The sequence below is a fragment of the Zootoca vivipara genome, chromosome 4, assembly GCF_963506605.1.
Source record: "Zootoca vivipara chromosome 4, rZooViv1.1, whole genome shotgun sequence".
Classification (NCBI taxonomy): domain Eukaryota; kingdom Metazoa; phylum Chordata; class Lepidosauria; order Squamata; family Lacertidae; genus Zootoca; species Zootoca vivipara.
The window spans coordinates 29540238-29565951 of record NC_083279.1 but is presented as its reverse complement, the minus strand read 5'-3'; the positions used below and the strand labels follow the sequence as shown (position 1 = coordinate 29565951).

Sequence of the window (25714 nt, the reverse complement as noted above, 5' to 3'; positions counted from 1 at the left end):
TAAACCATCCCAAACTCTTACATTCTAAGGGCCATCAAGGCAACCACATTGGCACAATAGTTAAGGCGATTTAAACGTGACAAGCATTGGATGCTATTGCAGCAAAGTAACCCATGAGAACAGGACTCTGATTAAGTCAAAAGGTAGTAACAGACCTTACATATTATGCAGCAGATGATATATAAAAGCATAATACAACACGTACTGTCTTTTTATATATGTGCTAGAAGCTGCCCAGGGTGGCTGGGGAAACCCAGCCAGATGGGTGGGGTATAAATATTATTATTATTATTATTTATTTATTTATTACTGTGAAAGTGAACAACCACGTGAGCAACTGAAATAATCCAGTGTTTTAAACTCGGTGTCGCCCAACCTATTCCTGAGCCATTATTTGGATAACCAAGCTGTAGGCAACTGGATTTTACTAGTAAATTAACTTAATATAGTCCTGGGAGGACTGGTGATTTTATCTGGCTAAGTGTGATATGTTTTAAAAATAGAATATATGTACTTCTCTGCTAAGGTTTGTTGTTCATTTATCCCCACATTGAAGAGAACAGGCTGAACTCTCAGTAACATGCCACTCTGAATTTCACGGGGCAGTGCATCAAACAAGGTGCCTGGCAGTGGAATTCTCACATTGAACCCATCCCTAAATCAGGGCAAGAAAAAATGAAGTTAAACAAGCAATGCAAATCATAAAGCATTTAAAAAGAACATTCTTTTGAGGCTGAGGAATGTGGTGCTGCACAGGAACTTGCAAGTTTACTCAGAAATCATTACTGTATTACAGTAATTTTATTATTATTATTATTAATTGAATTTATATATTGCCCTATACCCAGAGGTCTCAGGGCAGTTCTGTATGTACTGTATGTTCAAATTGTCTTTTCTTGCCCTGCGAAGCAGCTTTTTGTAAAGGCTGTCATTTCTTTCACTCAAGAACTAATGCACCTCAGGGAAAGTAAATGGGTTTTCAGGGTGCCTCACAGAAAATTAAACACTTGGTACAACTTTGTGTGACAACTGAATTTATGATTGGTGATTCTGAACATGTAGGTGAAGAGTAAAACTCAAATGGGCTCAGCTGGTCTCATAATGTTCTCTGTTATACCATCAGTGAAACCCATCTTCCATGAGTCCTGTTTCTAGAATAAGTGGATTTAGCTCAAAGAAGAAAAACTTCAACTTATTCTGTGGGTGCTGTGATTCCTGTACTCCGCAATGGACTCCCCTAAAGGAAGATTGGTTGGAACATAGGAAGTTGTCTTATACCAAGTCAGGCCATTGCTCAGTATTGTCTATGCTGATTGGTGGCAGCTCTCCAAGGCTTAAGGCAACATTCCTAGTGATCACCTGGTGATGATGAGGATTGAACCTGGGACATTCTGCATGTAAAGCAAATGCTCCAACCACTGATCTCTGGCCTACCCCTAAGCCACAGCTGGTATTAAATCTGTACAAGTACCATCCTTTTGACAGGTTCTGAACTTTAATTACAAGTCCAAGAGTAAAGTCTGCATATCAGGCCATAATGGTGAAGGAAAATCTTTATGTAGATGTGAACTGTACTGAGCTGAAGACAGAATTCAAATAGTTAGGTGCAAAGTTAACTAGATTCCCCACCCTGACATTTCCTGAATATAGATGGAGGAGGGAGGAGGATCACAAACACAGGCTCTGCTCCTGACCAGTGTGCTCTTATTTTAAGGTCAGAGTAGAGTTCCTGCTCATACAACTGTATGTGCATTGGGTCCTCTTCATGTGATCAGGAACCCTAAAAGCAGGGATTCTGAGAGTATGTAGAGCAGAGCTTTCCAAACTGTGTCTCTGCAGTGTGTAGGTATGGCGTGCAAGTTAGTTTACCCTCTGTTTGCTACTAAAACTGAAATACTGTGTTGTCAATTTGTGCATGTCTAAAAAGTGTGTCACCAACATGAAATGTCTGGAAAGCTCTGATTTAGAGGGCAATAATAATAGTTGACTTTTGTACTGTATAGCACTTTCAAATGTTCAAAGCGCTTTACCTGCATTATCCAGCTGTAATCCTAACAACCACCCTGTAAGGTAAGTTAGGTATAGCTATACACACAGGGCCTCTATGCTTACCTTTAAAAAAAGAGAAAAGTATATGCATAGAACAAGAGTGGGACTTGCTCCCACCACCTTTCCCCATAGTTATTCTATATTGATTAGTCACCCAAAGAAGGCCAATACCTTCCACTTTCAGGGACTGGAACAGAAAGGAATTTTTTAGACCACATCTTCAGTATTGAGTGAAAAGAAAAGACCAGTCACAAAGGCAAGAACAAAATAATTGCATTCTGGAGTAGGAAGTGGCCGCTTCATATTCATATTCATATATGAACATTCTGTGCCCCTGTTGAAAAACTTGGCTTTTCTCCACAAAATAATAATAAGCAGGTCAGTTTTGTGTCACACTTTGTATATCTTGTTAAGAAATATTTGGGTTAAACACCACACCAAAGATCATCTCTGAGATATTTTTTTTAAAAAAATAATAATAATGGAAATATAGCCTAATTTAGTTAAGCAGGTCAAGGTTAAAGGTTTAGGGCCATTCCATAAAACCAGCTCAAAAAGTATTTCTATATTGAATCACTATGCATCTGCCCAGGTCTTTACTTTTCTTTGTGCCATTCAAGTGTCCTAGCTGAAGCAAAACTTGCTTTCACTTCTCTTTCCCCATTCCCCTGCCCTTTTTCTTTACCGATTTCCTGTAATTACTGGTAGCATGTCAGCAGATGCATTTGATGTTGCCTGAGTTACTTTAAACGTTACATTCCTCAAGTCCATTATCCCAACACTCATATCCTCTAGCATTGCCAGCTCTTCACCTAAACAAAGAAAAGATGAATGGGATTATAAGTAGTCATACTTTAAATATATATATAAAAGCTATTGCCAACTGACTTGAATTCAGATACCCTAGTATTAAAAAGAAAATGTGTTGTGCAACGTATGTGATTTTCTGATTTTACACAACCCCACTTGAAATGACTCTTGTTACACTCCTGAATCTTCTCGACCTCAGCTGGGTTGCAGAAATCAATACACTTTAATTACAGGATGAAAATTTGCCGCATGTGTTTTGCTGAAGACAGAAAACATAATGAATGCATTTAGAGATGTGCCCATATACTTAAATTTTCTTAGGTGAAAGCTCACAAAATTGTGGCTCATCAAAGTAATAATTTGCAGACATGGTTTTTAAGTATGAAATTTTGGCAGAAACACAAAAACCAGGGAAATTTAAGCTTTACAATTTTGTGAAATAAATTTTGAGTTTGAAATTTCATTTTGAAAAGTTCTTTTAACAAACTAGATCTCAAAATTTTGATGCTAGCCACCTTTATTCAATCTAGTAATATTAATTGGTTTCAATAGAACTTGATACTTTGTACCTTTTTTTTTACCAGTCACAGGGCCCATTTGTGGAATGACTTCCCATCTGATGCAACAGTAATCTCATTTAGGCATCTAATGTAAGTTCAATAGTTCTCTGAAGCTTTTGCTGGCTACTATTGCAATACCTGTTTAACATGTTTTACCTGGACTTGTAGATGCCAATGAATTTATTATTTTACTGTATATTTAGTGATTTTTTTGTTATGAACCCCATAATACTTTTATGAAAGGGGGTATAAAATACTTTAAATGAATAATATTTAACAACTCTATAAACAACAGCCTTTCTAACTTGGGAATTCTAGAGAAAAGCATTTCGGGAGAATACTCATTTGAATTTTTGCAAAAAATATATTTGGTTGGACAATTTGCTCAAGAACACCCCCCAAATTATTATTATTTTTGCTTTAGTTCTGTGTTCAAAGTGTTACAAATAGTTATTTTCAATGTGTCCTTGTGAATCTGGTGTACTCTTAAACCTTAACATCCAAAGGGTGGGTGGGGGCGCAAAGGGAAGATGATAACAAGTAAAACTTTGCCGTACTTTTAAGGAAGGACACAATCATAAGCATGCCCAGCAGTGTTTCTTTTTAAACATGAAGAGTAGGCAACCTTTTTGAAAACTTCCACCATTTCAAAACTGGTTTCTGATGTGGTATAATCGAAGCCTACTGTATACAGTTGCTTCATAAAAACCAAAAGCTGGTTGCTCAGTATTCTGTATTTTGATCACACATCTACTTTCAGTTATGTACCAAATACCACATTACAGCATAGTTTTGTTTTAAACTTCTCTTTGTTGCTGATCAACAAGACATTTCTAACCCTCCGCATGCACCTTGCCAACACTCTGCAGTGAATGAAGTTCAGTAAGTCGTAAAAGGATATGACATGCTTGCCCCATGCAGCAGTTTTTACCATAAGTGCTCAGAAGGCTTTCAAACTGTGCCAGCAGACCAATGGTGTAGAGCTGTCTCAGAAATCCATTATCATGCAGGCAATTCCTCAGCTTGATAATGAAGCCACAGATGAGGGCTGTGAGCTGTGTAAGAGAATGGAGAAATGAAGTAACTGAAGACTCATGAAGAGACCTTCCAAAATCCTCATGCCAGAGGTAGGACACCAGTGACCCACTCCCTAATTTTAAAGAAGGATCTGTTATACCTAACTTCATTGCCTCCTTTTAATGTGCTTTAAATGAGAAGGTGGGTTTTTTTTATTAAAAAAAACTTTTGAGGATGGACTACAGTGGTACCTCGGTTTATGAACACAATTGGTTCCGGAAGTCTGTTCATAAACTGAAGCGTTCATAAACTGAAGCGAACTTTCCCATTGAAAGTTACAGGTAGGTAGCCGTGTTGGTCTGGATCGAAGTAAAATAAAAAAATTCCTTCAGTAGCACCAAAAGACATCCTCTTTCTATCTAAATGCAAAAACCTGGACATTGTACCTAAGGGTCTTAGAATTAAGAACCCTCTTCAATCAACTTATCCCACAGAATATGCCAGAAAACTATGCCACACTTTATCTAAGAAACTGCTGAAACATCTTATCGGCGTTCTGTATTCCAAACAGAAGTTAATAAAGGAGGAACTCTCTGCACTGGAGAACTCCATCAGGAATCACCCGGCCTGGCAGAAGTTCCACAAGGAAAAACAAACCATTTACCACTCTCAACTGGAGTTACTGAAGAACCAGAAAAATAAAAAACTCTGCAACCTTTCCAACCTACAGGCCACCAATCAAAACAAGATCAACAACATTGTCAATCTTTCACAGCAAACACTCAGCCCAGCTGAGGAATCCGTCCTTTCACGGGGACTATCATTCTGCCCTGCCAAATCCCAACACATGATTCAGTTCTGCGGGGACCTGGAAGCATTTTTCCGCCGTTTACGCCTGAAGGAGTATTTTCATCACACACAAGAACAAGACAAAGTAGAACAAACTACATCCCCACAACACAACACCTCTCAACTTACTGGGGAACAACCATCACCCTCCAAACGCATCAATGAACAGAACATTGACCACCAACTACCACCGAAAAGAAGTTACACAAAAAGGGACTCCACATGGACCCCTCCTGATGGACGCAATACCACACTAGATCTGTACATCGAATGCTTCCGCCACAGAATCCAAACGGATGTGACCAGAAAACACCATCGCTTACAACAAAATCTAAACCATGCTGAAAGGAGAGCCATAGAAAATCTCAGGAACAACCCAGACATTATAATTAAAGAGGCAGACAAGGGTGGAGCTGTCGTCATCATGAACAAAACTGATTACATCCAAGAGGCCCACAGACAACTTTCCAATACTGCCTTTTACATGAAATTGGACTCAGACCCCACACAAGCATACAAAAAAGAACTGAACAAGATTATTAAGGAGCTACCCCTACACATCCAAGAACAGATCCTCACAAACACACCAGCGGAACCTCGGCCAGGAACTTTCTATCTTCTACCCAAAATACACAAACCAGGAAACCCAGGACGCCCCATCATCTCAGGTATTGGCACCATTACAGTGGGTGTTTCCGGCTATATGGACTCTGTTCTGAAACCATATGCTATCAGTGCTCCCAGCTACGTACGTGACACCACAGATTTTCTGAGGAAAATACAATATTTGAACAATCTTCCTAACAATACTATCCTAGCCACTATGGATGTGGAATCTCTATATACCAACATCCCACACAATGATGGTTTACAAGCCATAAGGAACACCATTTCAGATAAAACCACAGCGGACTTTGCTACCAAACTCTGCCACTTTGTCCTTACCCACAACCACTTCAAATTTGGTGATGACCTGTTCCTCCAGATCAGCGGCACAGCCATGGGCACCCGCATGGCCCCACAGTATGCCAACATCTTCATGGCAGATTTAGAACAACGTTTCCTTAACTCCTACCCACTCAAACCTCTCCTGTACCTGCGATACATTGACGATATTTTTATTATCTGGACACATGGACAACAGACCCTGGAAACCTTCCACCAGACATTCAATGACTTTCACCCCACCATCAACCTAACAATGAACCAATCTATGCAAGAAATACATTTTTTGGACACTACTATAAAAATACAGGATGGACGTATAGACACCACCTTATACAGAAAACCAACTGACCGACAAACATATCTACATGCTTCTAGCTACCATCCCAAACATACCAAACAATCCATCGTATACAGCCAGGCCTTACGTTACAACCGCATCTGTTCCAACTCTACAGACAGAGAATCTCACCTAAGAGATCTACAGCAAACCTTTTTAGAACTAAAATATCCACCTGATGAAGTTAAACAACAGATCAACAGAGCCAGACAGATACCTAGAGAGAACCTGCTGCAAGACAGACCCAAAAAAGAAAATAACAGAACACCACTAGTCATCACATACAGCTCCCAAGCTAAAACAGTACAACGCATCATCAGAGATCTACAGCCTCTCCTGGACAATGACCGCTCCCTTTCTCAAGCTCTGGGAGGAAGACCTTTCATTGCCTACAGACAGCCACCCAATCTTAAACAACTCCTCACCCACAATAATACAACCACCAGACTTAACATGGACACTGGTACCAGAGCCTGCAATAAACCCAGATGCCAACTTTGCTGCCACATACACCCAGACAACACCATTACTGGCCCCAACAACATCCAACATACCATCTCAGGACTATTTAATTGCTCATCCTCTAACATTGTGTATGCCATCAAATGCCAACAGTGCCCTTCAGCTCTCTATATTGGACAAACAGGCCAAACCCTACGCCAAAGGATAAATGGACATAAATCTGACATCAGGAACCAGAAGACAGAAAAACCAGTAGGAGAACACTTCAATCTCCCAGGACATTCTATACAAGATCTCAAAGTAGCTGTCTTACTACAAAAGAATTTCAGAAATAGACTGGAAAGAGAAGTTGCTGAATTGCAACTTATCACCAAGCTCAAAACCATGGAGGGACCTGGTTTGAACAGAGATATCGGGTTCTTATCTCATTATACATGATAAGCGATCTTCAGCCATCTCAACCCTTGCTTTTTCATGCAAAACCATTTGCAGTCGTTTGCGGTCATCAACAGCTATCAGTCAGTCAATCACCCATTTCCACCACCCTTCTGAGTGATCCCCCCTCCCCATCCCCACCCCTCCCCACCCCTTCTCTACATAAGTGCCTGGAAACTTCCATTTCACTGTATCTGAAGAAGTGTGCATGCACACGAAAGCTCATACCAAAATAAAAACTTAGTTGGTCTTTAAGGTGCTACTGAAGGAATTTTTTTATTTCCCATTGAAAGTAATGGAAAGTGAATTAATCCGTTCCAGACGGTCCGCGGAGTAAGCGTTCATAAACTGAAGCAAACTTTCCCATTGAAAGTAATGGAAAGTGGATTAATCCGTTCCAGACGGGTCCGCGGAGTACTTAAACTGAAGCGTTCATAAACTGAAGCATGGGTGTAATTGGTTCTGGAAGTCTGTTCATAAACTGAAGCGTTCATAAACTGAAGCAAACTTTCCCATTGAAAGTAATGGAAAATGAATTAATCCGTTCCAGATGGGTCCGCGGCGTTCATAAACCGAGGTTCCACTGTATAGACACCTCAGAGTCCTATATTTATTTGGAAACAGAAGCTCTGCTTGTCAAGAAAATTCTCTCTTCCCCCTCCCCAGGTCAAAATGCCCATAGGATGCTGAAATAAATAGATGTGTTTCTACCTTTTAGGCAGAGTACTAATAGTTATGTAATAATGCTATACCACATTGGAGGCAGGGAGAATTAATGCTGGATGTACCAGCACTGCCACATCTGCCCTAAATGCCCCCCTTTTTTTTACTATGCATTCCAGGTGAAGCACTGTTCCTATTTTAACTTTTGGGAAGAAAACTTGAGGGGTTTTTTTTTTAAAAAAAAATGTTAGTGTACATGTACATGCAAAACAATGCACCAGTTTCCCTTCTACCCTCTCCCACCCCCACTAATGACCAATCTAGATAGCAATTGCTGCAAATGGTGTTTGGTTTATAGCTATTTTTGTAAAAGTATAATGAGATTAAATGTCCTAATGAAGGTCAGATCCAGCTACCTGCCTCCCTGTATTAAAACAAACATTATCTAGTTTTAAAGAATCTAAGCCCAGGAGAGATTGCAGCCAAAGCTGGTGAAGGCGGGGGGCGGGGCGGGGCGGGATTGTTCAGAAATGTGTAGTAATTCTTACTGCTTTCAAAGTTACTCTTCCATTTTTTTAAAAAAGATATCCAAAGTCTAAAGTATGAATTCTACTTTCTTGCTTACAGTTTGGCAAAAGACAACATCCCGTCGGTACTGAAGGCTCAAGCAAAGAGCTATTGTAGGGGCACTATCTTGCATCAAGAGAAAGACCATCGCTTTCTTTGCCTTGTCACTCATCATGGCTACGCAGTCTGTGAGTGTTGTCAGCAATGGGTAAAGGGCCTCACTCCATTCACCTGCAGTTTTCAAAAGGAAGGAGGAGGCAATTAATGGCAATACTCTATAGAATTTTTAAAAATAAAAATACCATACTCAAAAAGAAACCGCTTTTAAGAAACATACGAACGCAACTTAAAGGCCTGGTGTGGATTTAAGGCTGCCTATATCTTAAGCCATGTTTGAGTCATTGGAAGCAGGCCCATGGCTCATGCAAGCTTTTACTCTCCATTGTCTGAACTGGCTGTAGTGCAACATTACATCTATGCCAATGCTAACCAAGATTAGATTTTAACCACTTTGAAATCAGGATTTGAAACTGATTTGCAAAACCTGTTTAAAGCTAACCTTGGTAAGTCATGTGCCTATGTAATGCTACACCATGTGTAAGAGACAGTTGGGGGAATTTGCATAAAAGAAGAGAGTTAAACTTAGTTCTAGAGAATAGTTGCATCCACACTGGGACAAAGTAGAAGAGTCTTATTGCCATAAATTGAACCCACTGGCCCTGTTAGAATGTAACAGTAAGCCATTGTCTGAAATAACCTATGGTTTATTATGAATGTGCAGCATTCTGGTACAAGTTGCTCAGCTCGAAGCAAGTACTCTCTGTTCTTTGACAGCCATTCAAATGAAGGGCAGTTATGGAAAGTTGTTTTTAGAATACCATAAAGTACTGTGGTATCTTAAACCTGTGTCCCATCCTACACACACACACACCGAGAGAGAGAGAGAGAGAGGAGAGAGAGAGAGAGAGAGAGAGAAAGTTATTTGGCCCTATGCCTCAGAACACAGCTGGATTCTTTTAACAGTAGGAAAGCTGCCTTTTATGATAGTTTTTCCAAAATAATCTGGTACTCTAAATAAGATTATCTATGCAATGAAAAATAAAGGTTGTTCTATTGATGTATTTGCTCTGAAGTGCTTTTTATAGACAATTTTTTTTAAAAAGGAACAATGGATAGTTTCTCTGGCACAGCCATTTTCAGGGTATAGAAATTACAAAACAAATAGCCAAGCTAAAAAGACAAAAACTCAAAATAATTATTTTAAGTATTCAGTTTATACAGTGGAAACAAATGGAAACTTAAAAAACAATTACACACAAAAACTAACACATTCTAATTCTTTTTATATAAAAAAAACCACATTAAGAGAATTCTGGCCCCTACTCCCCACAAGTTCTGTAATATGCTATCAAGTGGCTCATGTCTCTTCTTTCAAGATCAGCCAGCATGGCACAAGGGATAATGTGTTGGGTTTAGATAGCCAGGTTCAAATTCTGACTTAGTCTAGGGCAAGTCACATCCTTCTAGCCTCATCTGCTTCCCAGCATTAATTTAAAGGGGGGAAACCAAACAAGCATTACTCAGCATTTTGTACCCACCCAGTAAAGAACCACAGAACACACACACACACACACACCAAAATGGAAGGCGGTTCAATGTAGCCTCTGACCAAATGGGTTTAAACCAGTTTTACCAGCACTCTGCATACATACACAAAAAGAGGCAACATCTGTTTTAACTAGACAGTAGCAGCTACATATGACTGCCTTCCAGCATATTTTTTAAAATGTCTTCCTGTCACATAATTACTGTGTGTTAAAATTTATTGGCAAGGAAGGCCAGTTTGCACCTACTAACCTAACAGCATACTTCTATTCACGTAGCAGTACAGTACCCAAATTAGCATCAGCAAAAGTCATTTGTGTTAGATGCACAGAAAACCTTTTTTTCTTCTGCAGTTTTCAGAAGCAAATACTGTGAATGGAGGGGAGAAAACACACACATACCTGGGCCAGACTCTTCAGGAGTAGGACTGCAATCTGCACAAAAATGGAGGTGCAACATGCATGATTAAGGGGAAGCAACACATTTTAAACATAGGCAACTGAAATGCTTAGTACAGAAGTTCTCAAACAATCTTTTGCAAAGTGGCACATCACAGACAAACTGTACCACTGATCACCTCTCCTCCTGATTGTGCCAGCATAAAATACTCCAGCTTGGTACAACAAGCTGTTACAAATTATTTCTAGCACTAGGAGGAGAAGTGAACACAACAACAGGAGAAAAAATCGATCTCTGTATCTGCTGGAAACAGCTGTATGTGAGCCACAGACAACACAGTTTGAGAACCACTAGCTTAATGACTTGCATTAAAAGCAGCTAAATAGAATAGCAGAACACTGGCAAGAGTTTTAGGGTGCATTAAGTAACCCTAATACGCACATGTGGCATTTTTAGGTGTACACCTAAGATACTTTACATGTGCACACTGTAAAGTGTGAATATGACAAACTTGTTTATAAAAATATATACAGTATGTGCATTTGCAGACACCAAGGAACACAGACTAGGTCATATTTTTAGGAGCCAGAGTGCCCAAAATTAAGGCTGGATCCAATTCCCACTGAAATGAATGGAAGAGATGCTATCAACTAGAACTGGAAGATCATGTCTCACAGATTATTTTGCCAAGCACACAACAGGGCATTATGAACAAATGTTAGTTTTGTTCCGCCATTTCCTCCCACCAAAACCACAAGGCGCCTTTTAAGATTCCCCCTCCCCCCATTTAAAACAGTTTGGGGCTTTGGAAAAGAAGAAAGGGAAGCTGCCTCTTGGGCATTCACTTTCAGCCATTCTCATACCAAGCTAACTTTTTAAACAGCAGTTAGAGGGAAACTAATGAATGAAGGGATGCTACCAGAAACTGCATGTGTTGAAGTTGTACAAACACTTATGTTTGAACTGTACCAAGCTGGTCCTGGGTGAACTGAGACATGTTCTCTAAGAGTACTCATCTGAGAGCACTATTCTTCCATTTCCTCTCTTTGGCTCCTTGTATTTCTCCAGACCTATTTATAACACGGGTATAGGATTCACTCACATGACAACTAGATTTCTTAAACAAAGCATCTCTTTTCACAAGCATTATTTATCTCATACTTCTTCCATTCAAGTCAGAAGGCAATTTGCTGTAACCAACGTCTTTTTCAATCTGCACTGGCTTTCTTTCAAATTATAATATGCTCTCCATCTAATCACATGGCCAAAACTCAAATCAGAACAGACTACGATCATTGCGATTTCCCTCATTTACTACTCTTTAAATTGGCTGACTACCTGTCTCATTTCACATTTCAAATATAAGTCACTTCATCATTTTTCAGTCACTACATGTGCTTTCTTTTCTCTCTCTCTTTCTACTCTGATCCATTGTCATTCCCTGGGCCTAGCTCATTCTTCAGGCTACGTCTTTAAACTATAAGCTATTGCCAGGGACTAGGTTTGTTTTTAACTTGTATAGTGTCTAGCACATCAGGCATGCTATAAATAATAAAGTTAAAAACATCCTGTTTTTAACACGTTCCACATGAAGCCGTTCTAGCATCTCAATATGCAGATTAAACTACTTGGAATTGAAAACAGTGCACCTCTGTGCATGTAAACATAAAAGTGATGATGCACAGCTTGAGTTGAGCACAACGGCAAGCATTGAAACATGTTGATCCATAATTTCAATGGTTCTCAGCCAATACATTATCAGAAAACATTAGATGAATTGAGAGAGAATGTTTGCCACATACAAAAAATTATACAGTGCTGGGCTGTATAGATACTGGCTGCATTGAGTGAAATCCATTTCTTAATCACTCTGATGTGAAAGTTCTTTAACAATTACTTGATTCAGACAATATATCTTCCCCACACATATTTTCACACAGCTTATTAGAAAAAGAAGTTTAAGATTTAAATTCAATCTGCAAACAGTTGAAAGATAACATGAAAACCAATGCCTAAGTTATTTCATAGAGATCAATACACTCAGTTCTTCATCCTTGTATCTTGCTAATTCTTAACAACATATGGAATGAATAACTAGAAACACAGAAAAGCAATAGGTCACGAAGCTTGACAAATCATACACAACTAGTTCTGCACCTAATAAGTTAAAAGAAAAAAATATTTCATGAGACAGCATTTTACTCTGTTAAAAATATTGTACCTCAGAAATATTAATTATGAAATGACTGTGTGAAATCACAAATACAAATTTGTTGTGAATACACATAATGAAAATACAGTATGAGAATGGTAGTTTTCAGTTGCCTTCTCATACGAATTTTTGTATTAATTGTTTTGAAATGTCATATAAGAACGCAGACTGTTCTCAGTCCTCTAAGAAAGAAACTATTGAGTTCTAACATATCCTTCAATGTAACACAACAAAGAATTTGGTAGGGCAGCTCTACACACTGTGATCAGCATGGGGTGGGGTGGAGGAAACAGTTACACATTTGTTACAGAAACACAGGTGTAACACATAGACATCACACACGTGTATACTTTTTTAAAAATCTGTGTACGGTTGGAAATTCTATTTCTCTACCCATTTACAAGCCAACAAATCAAAGCACAAGGGGGAAATATTATGGCCTAGCAGGATTTCCCAAGCTAACCACTTGGGTCCTGACCACTGGTCCTGCTAGCTAGGGATGATGGGAGTTGTAGTCCAAAAACAGCTGGAGACCAACTTTGGGAAACTCAGACCTAGAGGTTCAACAATGTCACCCAAATATATGCTCAGTTTGCAAATTCCCACATGCCTGATGGGGCCTAGTTGTGTAGTCACAATGAGGAACATGAGAAGTGTCCCAAGGGTCACCATACTCTGACAAATATTCAGGAATGAGGACAACAGAGAATGCCCCGCTATCAGCTGGGTAAAACAGAAGAATCCAATTCAGTCTAAAATAGCCTGAATGGCAGGGACCTGATGTACAGAAAGAGTACACAGTATATAATTTTCTGAACTATGAGCAAAGAGCATGGACTATGAACCAGAAGTCCTCAATACAAATACAAATTATCAGTATATAAAACTAAACAGAAAATGCTGTTAAGTGATTTTGCCAAAGCCCCAAAGCAGAATCCAGCAGTTTCTCACACCTCACATTGTCACTGCTTTAACGCCTAGTTCACTTCAGAAAAACAGTCACCCAAGCTCTACTCACTCCTCTGACTTTTCTTGTGCAGACCTTCCCTGTTTGGCTCTTATTTAGAAACACCCTAGCAGCAGAAGGGCCTATGCAGAGGAGACCTTAATCCACATGTTTCAGGAGAAACAGGAGAGTGTGCCTTAAAATAAATCTAAGGAAAAATGCCTCCCATCTCTCTTCTGTAGCATACATTTTGGCCACGTTCAGATGACCAGATCTCAGCTCGATACACCAAGTTATGCACAAGTTTCGCGCACCCGCACACAATCCCTTTGCTCCAGCTTCCTTTCACTGCATGAGCAAGCAAGCAAGCATGCCAGAAAACCACAGTTAACCAGCCACACATGCCCGCCAGACTGGAAACAATGGTTAACAGCTTCCAAACAAGTGAGGACCTGGATGCCTTTTAAAAACTATGGCTCCTTCTCAGGCCTTATTTGAAAGCTGCTCACCATAGATACAGAACCTGCTTCTAAAGCCAACATTAACTGCAGCTTTCTGGCTGGTTTCCTCAATCATGCCAAAGGAGGAGCACAGTGCAGATGCGTGAATCCTGTTGGACTGAGATTTGATTGTCTAAATGCAGCCACTTACTCATAAACACCACATGGAGCACGATGGAGAAAAGGGTAAGAAATATGCCAAAGCGGAGGAGCAGCAGGAAGAAGCCATGGCTGTCATACGCACTTGTGTCATGGGGACAATGGCATGCAGAGGATGATATGGATGAAGATGGTGGGGATGATGAAGATGATGATGATGAGGTGCGTGGCTTTATCCAGTACGCACGGGTATCCCGTTTACCTTTCTTGCTAGAACAGCTGGTGTCACACTGAAAAACGTCTTCACAGCTGTCACTATGTAAACGCTCTTTCTGGAGGAGTTTGTCCACCCTCTGGATAATGCATTCAAGACTTTTGTCAACATTCACCCAGACTTTTTCCTGGGAAGGAATGAAAAACAAATGGACTAACTAAACACTCCTGTAACTTTAACATTGGGGGTGGGTGGGGGTGTTACATCATTCTGATCTCACTGCAGGAAGGATCTTAGGTCAAAATAGCAGTTGAAGAAGCCCGAAGTAGAAGAGCAAACTTATCAACACAATGGGCTCAGTCATACGATTATCTTTCAGAAGAATGTTTTCCATTTGTTATGAGGGTGTATTTTATAGGCTCTCCCTGTAAGGTGCTCAATACATGTGCTTTACTGGCCTTCATGACACCATTTTTCATTACTCCTCACAAGAATATCTGTTAACATCATTTATCAGTTAGAAAGCTGATGGCTGTCTAGTTGAAGAGCCTTCCAATAGTAGATGCTAGTCTTAAGATTTTGCTTTCCATAGAAAATGTGCCTATAACAGCACTTTCCCCCAAAATTTCCCCCACTGACCACTTGAAAATTGCTGAGATTCTTGGCAGGCCAAGTCATACCTTTCCTGCAGCAAATGTAATGCACTGTGCTAGATCTTGTATGATTTATAATTGTAATTTTGTTGCTTTTATTTCTTAAATTTTACTGAATTCAGTTTAAACTCAAATTTCAAAACAATAAAATACAATATTATTGTTTAATGTGATGGATGTGCCACCTCCTGTTTTCAACCACAGAAACAAAGACACACAAGTGTCTTCTCCTGAGTGAAGTTCATGGATCCCTGGTGATCCCTGGACCACAGCTTGAAAACCCAAATCCACAGAATGGTGAAATGTAGCGTAACTATACCCCCTCAAGCTTTCAGCAGCAAGACTTCTAATAGAAACTGAATCCCAGGTCAACAAACCTACCCATTCTTCTTCATGCCAGTCCACTTGTAGAGAAGACCGGCTATTTCTTCCTGTCCACCTGGCCACCAGGGTATCTTGGTCATTCCTCAGCACCACTTGCTCTTCCTCTACAGAGGTTGGGGAGGGCTTTGAAGCTATATAATCTGGTCTTGCAGCATTCAGCGCATGTATTGAATTTGCCAGCAGTTTGCAGTCGCAGACGGTGACAAGCTGCCGTGTCTAGAAAGGATCGAAACAACAACAACGTCTTTTGCAACTCTTTCTACATTCCATGTTCCATCATGAATTCAGGAACTGCAGAGGAACCACTAAGACTGCCTTGCCATGTTCTCTTACAGTCAAAACTTAATATTAAAACAGGATAGCCAAGGATGCATTCTCAGTATATTCAGAGAGACCACAATGGGAGATAGGGACTCTTGATCATATCTCGTACCTTATCTGCCAGAATGGCAAGTGTTCTTTCAAGCCCATTGGCGGATCTGTCCTTGGCAGCTCTGGAGAGTCTTTCTGCGTAGTAACTAACTTGAGTTTTCAGGGTATTGATCTGTGCAATAATCTCCTTTGCTCGGATAATATCTTGTGGTATGTACACTATTGACTGGGTATTGGTCGAAGCGCTGGGGGGTGGAAAAAGGGATAATTTTTAAAACAAAAATCAATCCAACAGACCAGCATTGCAATTCCATTCCTTTTTCATGCTGAAAAAGGAGAAAGCACAGCAAACAGTTCCTCCCAATTAACTATCAAGCATGAAGAGATCGAGAGGGGCTACAAGGACTCATGTTCAGACTACCGCCCAGGCCCAACTCTGCCTTTAATGGAAGCACTTGGGTGGCAACATACGATGTGCATGCCAAGTGACTGCTCATAACTTCCACAGGGACAGGATATGGCAATCACTGAATGAGGATTTAAAGGGTCTCCAAATACCTCCATTTGGTAGGCTTCGAAGTCCTCTAGGCAGCTCACAGTTACTAGAACTTAAGCAAAACTATTTCTGCTCTTTGACCCAGAATTGAGCGTCGGTTCTTACCATGTAAGGTCTTCTCTGTGCATGCAAAGATGACATCAGGCAAGAGTTGAGCTCCCCCTAGTGGTTGAGGGAGGAAAACGCTGTTCAATTTCTGCCTTCAACCAACTCAAAAGACCTCAGCCGGTGCCTGGTGTCATTTTACATGCACAAGAGCAGTGGTTCCCAACAGGTGGTCCGTGGACCCCCAGGGGTCCACGAGCTATGCCAGAGGGGTCCGCAAGATGCTATTAGAATAAAAAATATTTTAAATATATTTTGTATGATAACAGATTTTTTGTTTTGGCCGCTTCCTGCATGAGCAGAGTCTAGCGCAAAACTAGAATTAGATAGAGGCAGTAGTTCTGCTGTATGCCGTTAGGTGGCGCTTTACAAACACTACTGTTTTGCAAAGAGGCAGCGCGCGCATTCTACTAACGCTCACCTCCCCAAGATGCTTTGCGCGCATCGGCTTCATTTGTGCGCTACTGCGCAAGTACCCTGTCTTCTCCATTCCCCTCCCTCCTTCCTGGCGCGCGCTGCCTCTTTGCAAAACAGTAGTGTTTGTAAACAAAGCGTTGTTTTTCGCAGAAGCTACAGTTCGCGTAGTTAAAAATGGACCGTTGGTTAAAAAGTGGTTCATCTCATTAAGAACTGAAAATTAAAACTAACTGTATACTGATGGAGTACTCTGTTGTAACTGTAAAAAACGTATAAATATAAAATATAAAAAGACTCTTAATTTGGCTCTCACTTTTTAATTTTAGGATTAGGAATTAATGGGGGTCCTTGTCACAATAGCAGCTCGATGAGGGGTCCTCTAGAAAATTTTGTTGGGAATCCCTGCACAAGAGGATAGCAAAGCTTTGCTTGGCCCCATGTTCAGTCTTCCTCACCAGTTTGCATTCATTTAAGCCTGAGTCTCAAAGCTGTACTGCCTGTGACCAGCCAAGGCAAACAGACTCCACCAGCCAAGTAATGTATGGACTGCCATCTGATTGCCACCCTCACTGTTTTTGCAGTCCCAAACATGTTGCAAAACCAGGATGTTATTCTTACCCCTAACCCTCTACCATACAGTATATTGCTGGTGCAACTACAGAGCTCCCATAATTCCTGTCCCTTGACCATGTTAGCCAGGGCTGATGGGAGTCGTAGTCCTATAACATCTAGGAAGGTCACAGGTTCCACACTCCTGTTCTAGAGCAAAAATGTGTGGGAGAGTACTATACTGACACAATGCCTAGTTGAAAATAAGATCCCATCATGTGGGTATGTAAGCCTAAAGGTGCATCATTCCCCCCCCCCAAAAAAAACCAGCTCTTCCACACAGGCAGAAAATTGCTTCTGAAACCAGATCAGGTTTTCAGAGTGAGGTGCCAACATGGAACAGGGCTGGTAATGTTGGACACCACTTTTGGGGAGTGTGGCTGTTGTTGTACAAGTCATTTGTTTAGACAAAATGGATCTAGAATTCCTAACTTTGCAGGATCAAAGGTCTTAAAAACCACTGATTGGGAACAATGTGTTTGCTGAAACTGTCAGCAATTGGGTCACAGCAATTGGGTCATGTATGGCTCTTGACAAGCTATTTCAAGGACAGCAGCCTTTATCAAACACTGTTAGGCATGTTTAAACCTACTGATTCAAAATAGCTTTAGCATGCCTCTTTTATTGGATTTTCTCCAGGGTTCCTTGTTTCTATATGGGACAGCTGTTAAAAAATCTCTGCACCATCTCAATAGTCACATCCAACTATCCAGAGTTATTAACTGTTTTTCTTACAATAAGGGAGATATCATGCAGAAGAATTAGGATATAATTGGCAGCACAGTCCATGCAGCCTGGTGAGTCTCATATTAAAAGAAGGGAAGCAAATCTATTGCCAGACAAGAGGAAATAAATTATTTGATGGTGTGAAGTTCACAAACAACAAACTACTATCTGCAGTCATTCTCCCAAATGAGCAGCTATCAGCCTTCACTGGCAACTTGAAGTTCAAAGCCCAATTTCTAACCAATTTTCATACATTTGTGGATGCATAAAAAGAGTGACCAATATAATAATGTAAAAGGTTCATGTCGTACTATGAGTATTTTCAGTTTCTAACAAAAATGGTCTCTTAAAGTTGAAGCATTCCAATTAAATTGGCTCCCAATGTTCTAGCAACCAAACTTGGTCTGTGTTAGCTGTTCATTAAGAAGGCAAATAATGCAGATGACAATGTCAAATTAAATCATGCAACATACCCCAGTAAACAACCACATTAACTGAACGAAGCAAAATTAGCAAAAGCAAATGCAAAGTATTAAAAGGGGGAGGCATCTCTGTACATAAACACATTAACTTTTGTTTAAAAAAAGGAAAAGATCAAACAGGAGAGCTCTATCTCCAAACTGAGAAACAGAAAACTCACCAACATTCCTCATAACTGCTAAAAAAATAAAACCAAATGAATGTTAGCCATTATTTGTTAGCAGATACCAAAAGCAAAAAAAACCAAAGCAAAGCAACATTAGATAAACAATGTTAGTTGTTTTAAATATTTTTCCCCAATAAGGTTTGCTTATGTCATTAAAATTGTAAGCAAAACAAAATCATAGTCAATGCAGAATGGTTTATGACTTGCAACCCATTCCATAGATTTCTGGCTGCATCAGCACAATGGGTGCTACATGCGACACAAGGAGCTCGACTGCAAAATGCACAAATAACTCTGCAATCTGGCAGCATAACACAAATCTATGGGCTGGGATCCAAAGAACCACACAATTTACTTTGCACAGATTGGGGTGGGGGGTGTTTAGAGTTCATGTTTCTCATTAATCATCAGCCTCCCACCCAAAATACCAAACTGGTTTGGCAGTGAAGGAACCGTTAGAAGCAGATTCTGATATGGCACAAGTGTCTGCTAGGAGTTAAAAAAGAACTGCCCTGAAGATTAGTTCTTTCAATCCTGACCCAAGTGTGGGTTGCTTAATAGCTTGGGGTGGATATATAGGTCCATTTTGGTTTCTCATTTTTTCAGTAATAAGTTCAGATTTCCACATCATGAAAATTTATCAGTATTTTAGTATGTATTCTCCTTATATACAGATTTATGTATGCATTTCCCCCCAACACATATTTTTGCAAGCAATCTCCTCTAATGCAATGCAATTTTGTATATGTTCACTCATATATGCATTTTTATACACAGTTCACTTTGATACATTTTTGTTATGAGAACTGCACTGTAATATTAGAAGATCAAATTCCAAGGGATAGCTGTGTTTTGGGTTCTCTTATTGTTCTGGGAAGTGTAAATTACTGAACGATTCCCCTCATCACTATTAATAACCCTTATGCAGACCTCACAACACCCCACATTGCTGTGACCAGGGGACTTCTAGCAGGCAGGAAAACAGGAAGGACTGGAGATATTATAGAGGAGGAGAAATAAAGGAGAAGCAGCAAGTTCAGTGAGCTTCACTGCTTCCTTCCACCCACCCCCTATTCATGCAACGATTCCACAACATATTAAAGATCAAAAATTTTAGAGGACTGCAGCACCCATGTTCTTCCCAGGTACCAGCAGAGTCAGCAGGAAGAATACTGTAATTCTATTTACTGGGCCACCATCTGCTGGTTATAAACTATACCTGATGTGGCAGTGACAACAAGTCACTTAAAACCAACAGAGATCAAATAATTGTAGTTTAGTGTAGACCTTTGCTACATATATTTTTCTCCATACAAATATGTTTTCGCAAAATACAACATCAAGTAATAGTAGTGATACAACAGCTACTACAGACATCTGGTATGTTCCCCAAAAGCCAGTCCTTTGCAAGGAGTTCCAGCTATGATAAAAAAAAAACATGGGTCTGACAGTAGCAAAATTGGGGTGGGGTGAGGAGATGGTTGTAAGGTGCATGCTTATATGAAATGTCTTCCATAGTGGTTTCCAGTAGAGTGGCTCTCTATAAGGAAATTTCTGCATGTATTCCTCATGTGCAGATGTCATCTTTCTGGGTGACTGGTTTACCACTCAACCATTTAAACCTGAAAGGGTGGAAATGGCACAAATAGTGTCTTTCCAGCTTAAAAAAACCAAGCAAAACTAGAAGCCAGCCCAGCTCTCCTCCTACCTCCCTGGTTTTGACTGTGGGGACCACAAGACGAGGATGGAATCTGCATCTCCATGCTGCATCTGAGACACTTCCGGCCAGCTTAAGAAATTTCTATGGATATGCGTCTTGACATTGTCCCAGTACCTTTTCCCCCTTCAGGCATGTATAGACTTAACCTTTTGTATTATAGTGTAGACAGGGAGCAGTGTCAGAACTGTGGCAATTCCAGTATGCCAGTTTACTTGCAATTCCCTCTGGGAATCGAGCATGTCATCCAAGGATTAAGATTTACATTCCGTATTTTAAATTTTATAGTGAAAACACAGAAAGTAGAAGTGTAAATCACTCCTCTCTCTTCTGTCTTCCATACAAACCAGCTGCTAGAGGAAACCAGAGAGTGTGCTTCCTCAAAGCCATTCCTGCAGTTATAGAATACAAAAGAAAACCCTGGGTTTCTGCTCTCTAATGAGAAAATATAGTAGGAATCCCCGCTCCAAAAAGAGGTCAGAGTTTACCATCTCGCTCTTAAAAAAGAAGAAGCACTGATTGAATTTCCTTTTCACAGAACTAAGATGATTGCTAAAAGACCAAGAAAGAATAGGGAGTCTCGCTCTTTCAGCATGTTCTCAAGAAAGGTCTGTGCCACCTATTAGGAAATGACAGAGACAGAAGCTAGGAAAATTAGTTTAGCCATGTTCCCATCTGACTTCAGATTGGGGAGCTTCATTAAAGACAGTCATTAAGGATCTTCAAAAAGCTTTAGATTGAAAAATTAGGAGAAAGGTTAAAGACCAATTTTGTAGACTATTTCAGGATGTTCCCTAAATATACAGGGAATAGACACAGTAAAAATGCAGTTGCCGGGAAATGGTGCTGCTAAGGAGCAGACAGGGACCCAGGAGCTGCCCATAGACTTCTGATCCTTTGATCTGATTTCAGCTGCTCAGATCAAAGGGTAAAAACAGCCGAGGTCAAACTTAGGGACTGCAGGAATCTACACGTACAGTCAAACCTTTTACACATCTATCCGGAAAGGCTAATGCTTATATTAAATATATAATAACTCATTAAGCTGTCATTATCTATCTATCTATCTATCTACTTAAAACTGAAGTAAAATTACTGGCGGAAAAAATTGGAAAACCTTCTTCTGTCAAACTCTTTCCATAAACTGGCTCTAATCTTCGTGGTTTTGGAGTGAATCTTCCTATATGTAGAAGCAATAAAAAAAACACAAGGTATTAGATGCTTTTTACAAAACAGGGGCTACAGGGAAGGGCAGACAGCCACCAAGCATTCTACTTACTGTTTCTTGGCATCTTCAAATTTGTGCAGCTTTTTCCGCAGGCCTCCAGACTTAAATCCTTGACAGTGAGCTGCTGGTGCTCCTATAGTTACAATATCATAGTTCTGATCTAAACAAAACCAAAAGTGAGGAGGAGAGGTTTAAAGGAGAATACTCACCATCCAGATTTGTACTGCAAGCCTGTGAGAATTTGTACTAAAAAGAATGTAATCTGCAAAGCACCTAATAGATCTGGGGGTTGCCAAGCTTTTTAGACCAGTGGGCACATTTCGATTTGTGTGTGTGTGCTGTGGGGTACCAGTAACAAGACAGCTGCCATGGGGGGCACAGCATAACACAAATTAGAGAACGTGCTGTCACGTTGAAGCTTTTCCTGTAATCATATTTCTGTACCAGGAAAGGAGTAACACCTACTTTTGCCCAGTGCCACTCCTAAACCAATTGCCTGGGCGTAAACCCTATTAAACACAGACTTACTTCTGAAAAGACAAGTATATAATTGTTCTGTAAGTTAACTAAACAGTGCATTCTTAATGAGTGCCTGGGCTTCAGCCTTTAACTCCTGCAGAGCAGTAGACATTCCTTAGAGTCTCTGCAAATTTTCATACTTTGCAGTTGCCACTTTATTGGAAGAGAGGGGTCTTTAAAATCCACTCACGCTGAGTATGTAGTAGTATTTGCAGACAATAACTTCTAGAGACTACCTGATCTCAGACGAACCCAACACAGGAAAGTTGCATCCTGATTGCTAGGGGGAAAATGGTAGGGCAAACTATGGAGAATCCAAGGACTAGAAAATAAGGCAAAAGCAGGATAAGTAGACTAAAGAGGAGGGGGAAAGAGCAGCCCCTTAGGAACCCTGGGATTCCAATGCCTTGTGTCTAAATAATTCATTTATCAAAGCTCTGGTTTAACTTGTTGGCTAAAAACATACCGTAGACAAGCAAGAGCAACCAGACCGGTTCATTTCACAGTAATGCTTTGAAGTACCCGCACATTTCACTTCATAACTTTTTCTGTAGGAGGGCTAGAAACATTCTTTTTTCAAAAAAATGAAAGCTACAACTCAATAGTAAAGCACATAAGCTGAATGAAAAAGTTGCAAGCTCAAACCCCAGCATCTCTGTGAAGGATTGGGAAAACACACGTGTGTGCATGCACACACACGCGCACACACACATACACACACAATAGAACCTACAGGATATATGAGCAAGAAAAAATACCTGATCCTGCATCATCTTGGACTCTCATTCGCTGTATGTGTAAATTTGTGGGCACAAATTCCAGCTTTTTGTCAGCTTTCAGGCTACTTGCTTTGAACGATGGACCTGAGGATATAGAGAAGATGATTTCTGCATGCTGAGTCCATAAAAATGCAACCACTAAGAAAAAATTGTGGACAAATTGCAGTACAAAAACTGCCGCATCAAGTTGTACTGGCGAGAGGGCCTCTTTGAAAATGATGGACGGCGTGCAGTGAAAAGTTGGGAATGTATCTCCTCCCCCCCCCCCAGTGCAACTAAGTCCTTTGTTTAAATAGATGGTGCTAGTCCCACCACACGGCGACATCCACACCATACATTTAAACCACATTTAACTGCATATTTAAGGCACCTGGCTTGCGCCAGAGAATCATGGAAACTTAGGGTGGTGTGGTCGGACAATAAGTGGCAAGCTTTTTGTTTTGTGTTTAAAGAATGGAATTCTGAAGTCAAAAACCCAGATAAAAAACAGGTAAGAAAAGTTAAAGGTGGAGAATTCCAGTAGGAATCTTCAAAGCCCTGTTTTCTCTCTCCCTCCATCTATGTATGTATGCAGATGGACACATCTCATATTTATTTTAGGCTCTGGGCAAAGTCCTTGCTGTTCTTCTGTGCTTTTAATGGTATTCAGGATTCTTTCAATGGTTTGCTGCTGCTGCTTTCATCTGCTGTTATTGTTTTCCCTTGCGGTTTAAGTGTCACTTTCCAGTTGTTTGAAATTTACTGTGAGCTGCCTTGGCGTTTGCATCAAAAGGCAAGGTATAAATCCTACAAACGGATGCACATTCAGGGAATGGAAAATCTCTTAGATCTTCAAGCTAGCCTCCCCCTCCAGTTACTTGCACTGAACAGAGAAGGGTGGGCTGGATGGGGTTGCAGGGAAAATGCCCAGCATGTTTTTCTTTCTGAAGGGAAGGATAAGAGAGCATCCTTTCCCCATTTCACATACAGAAGCTGATTGGACTAGCAGTTAAACCCTGCAGCTCTGATGACAGGACAGTATGCTCTGAAGCAGGGTAAATAAGGGAACAGGGAGCTGAGTGGCAGCAAAGGGGAAGGGGTTGGGGATGCTTGGGAGGCAGAGCCAGGAACTGCTTCTTCCACCTAGCATCTGCCACCTGAGGTCTCCCTCTGCCTAGTGCTAGGGCTGGTCCTACATGCACTTCCTTATGTCCTACCCAGTCGCCCACGCATGTGTCTGGGCACAGATGGAGGTGGAAGGGAGAGTGAAATAGAACTTTTTAGTGCTATTGCTCCACACCCAGGCACTACATCTGTGGTGCAAATAGGATGTGCCCACAGTTTAACCGTTTTTCTCTAGAGAACAGCTGAATCATACATTACAGCAGGTGTTTTAGAAATAATCATAGAATCATAGTTCCAAACATGCATTCTGTATTATGGAGGTGGTGGTGGTGAAGATGTCAGTTACCTTTGTACTGGTGAAGATTTGTGAGGTTTTCCTGGTACGTCAGAATAATCGTTTGGTACTGAGTAACTATTTGCCGACGAAGACTTTCCCAACAAGGGGAGAGCTCTCCCAGTTCTTCAAGTTCACAAACCCTACACAAAAACACCCCCAAAGACAGGGAGATGCTATTAATTTGGTTGTATGACCAAAAAAAAGCAAAATCTGCCTTCAAGCGTATCTATTACTTGCCCCTTCCTCAAGCACATCAGTGCCATTTTGAGACATTAGTCAAGTTTGGGCTGGTTTCTACACTGTTTGAAAGATAAGCATAACTGACTTGCAGTTCAACTTCATGGAAGGCGCTCTCTGCAGCGCTGAGGAAGGGGGGGGGAATTCCCCATCATACCTGTGAAATTTTGCAAGTCTCCATTTGTAAACACTGAGCTCCAAAAAAGGTCAAAGGAAATGTCCCAGAATGCAGTGCTACAAAGGGATGAATTCAGCTGTGCTGCTGATCCAATGAACACCTCTTCTGTTAGCAGAGAGGAGGTGACTCTTGAGATTGCTCCCTTCAGCCAGCCAAAAATCTTCTCTAGAAGGTTAGGGGACCCCCTAGGCTATGTCCACACCATAAATTTAAAGCACAATTTCCCCCTCTGCAAAAGAATCCTCTGTAAGGGGTGATTTACAGTCCCCAGGATTCGGGGTGGGGTGTTAAATGTACTTTAAATTTATGGTTTGTGCACGGCCCATAACAGCATTTGATATGCTGTGGAGGGCTGCAGGCAATCAGCATTAATTGCCGCCCTTCCTCTTCCATCAGGCTATGTGTCTACTAGACCAAAGACTCTTCCACAAACCTAAGTACACTTTTTATTTGTGGAAGGTTCCCATTGGAAGCA

General features: G+C 40.6%; 1 protein-coding gene and 1 long non-coding RNA gene across 12 annotated transcripts in view; one reads left to right on the top strand and one right to left on the bottom strand.

Moving 5' to 3' along the window:
* LOC118084738 (uncharacterized) overlaps nt 1-13265 on the top strand; it is a 40303-nt gene extending 27038 nt beyond the window's left edge. For all 4 annotated transcript variants that reach the window (XR_004692560.2, XR_004692561.2, XR_009557450.1 and 1 more), the window contains 3 exons: nt 3444-3509; nt 4430-4546; nt 8758-13265. This is a non-coding gene — a long non-coding RNA (uncharacterized LOC118084738). The remainder of the gene's footprint in view (nt 1-3443; nt 3510-4429; nt 4547-8757) is intronic.
* The window catches only part of INPP4A (inositol polyphosphate-4-phosphatase type I A), a 99977-nt gene that overhangs the window by 18121 nt on the left and 56142 nt on the right, over nt 1-25714 (bottom strand). For 5 of the 8 annotated variants that reach the window (XM_035114601.2, XM_035114600.2, XM_060273449.1 and 2 more), the window contains 12 exons: nt 24834-24964; nt 23363-23467; nt 22137-22245; nt 19135-19152; nt 16143-16326; nt 15707-15925; nt 14604-14859; nt 10704-10736; nt 8756-8928; nt 4351-4474; nt 2735-2861; nt 515-655 (listed from right to left, as the gene is read on the bottom strand). In XM_035114601.2, the coding sequence (XP_034970492.1) occupies nt 515-655; nt 2735-2861; nt 4351-4474; nt 8756-8928; nt 10704-10736; nt 14604-14859; nt 15707-15925; nt 16143-16326; nt 19135-19152; nt 22137-22245; nt 23363-23467; nt 24834-24964 (1620 nt within the window). The remainder of the gene's footprint in view (nt 1-514; nt 656-2734; nt 2862-4350; nt 4475-8755; nt 8929-10703; nt 10737-14603; nt 14860-15706; nt 15926-16142; nt 16327-19134; nt 19153-22136; nt 22246-23362; nt 23468-24833; nt 24965-25714) is intronic. The other 3 variants (XM_035114605.2, XM_035114604.2, XM_035114606.2) reach the window with 3 other exon arrangements.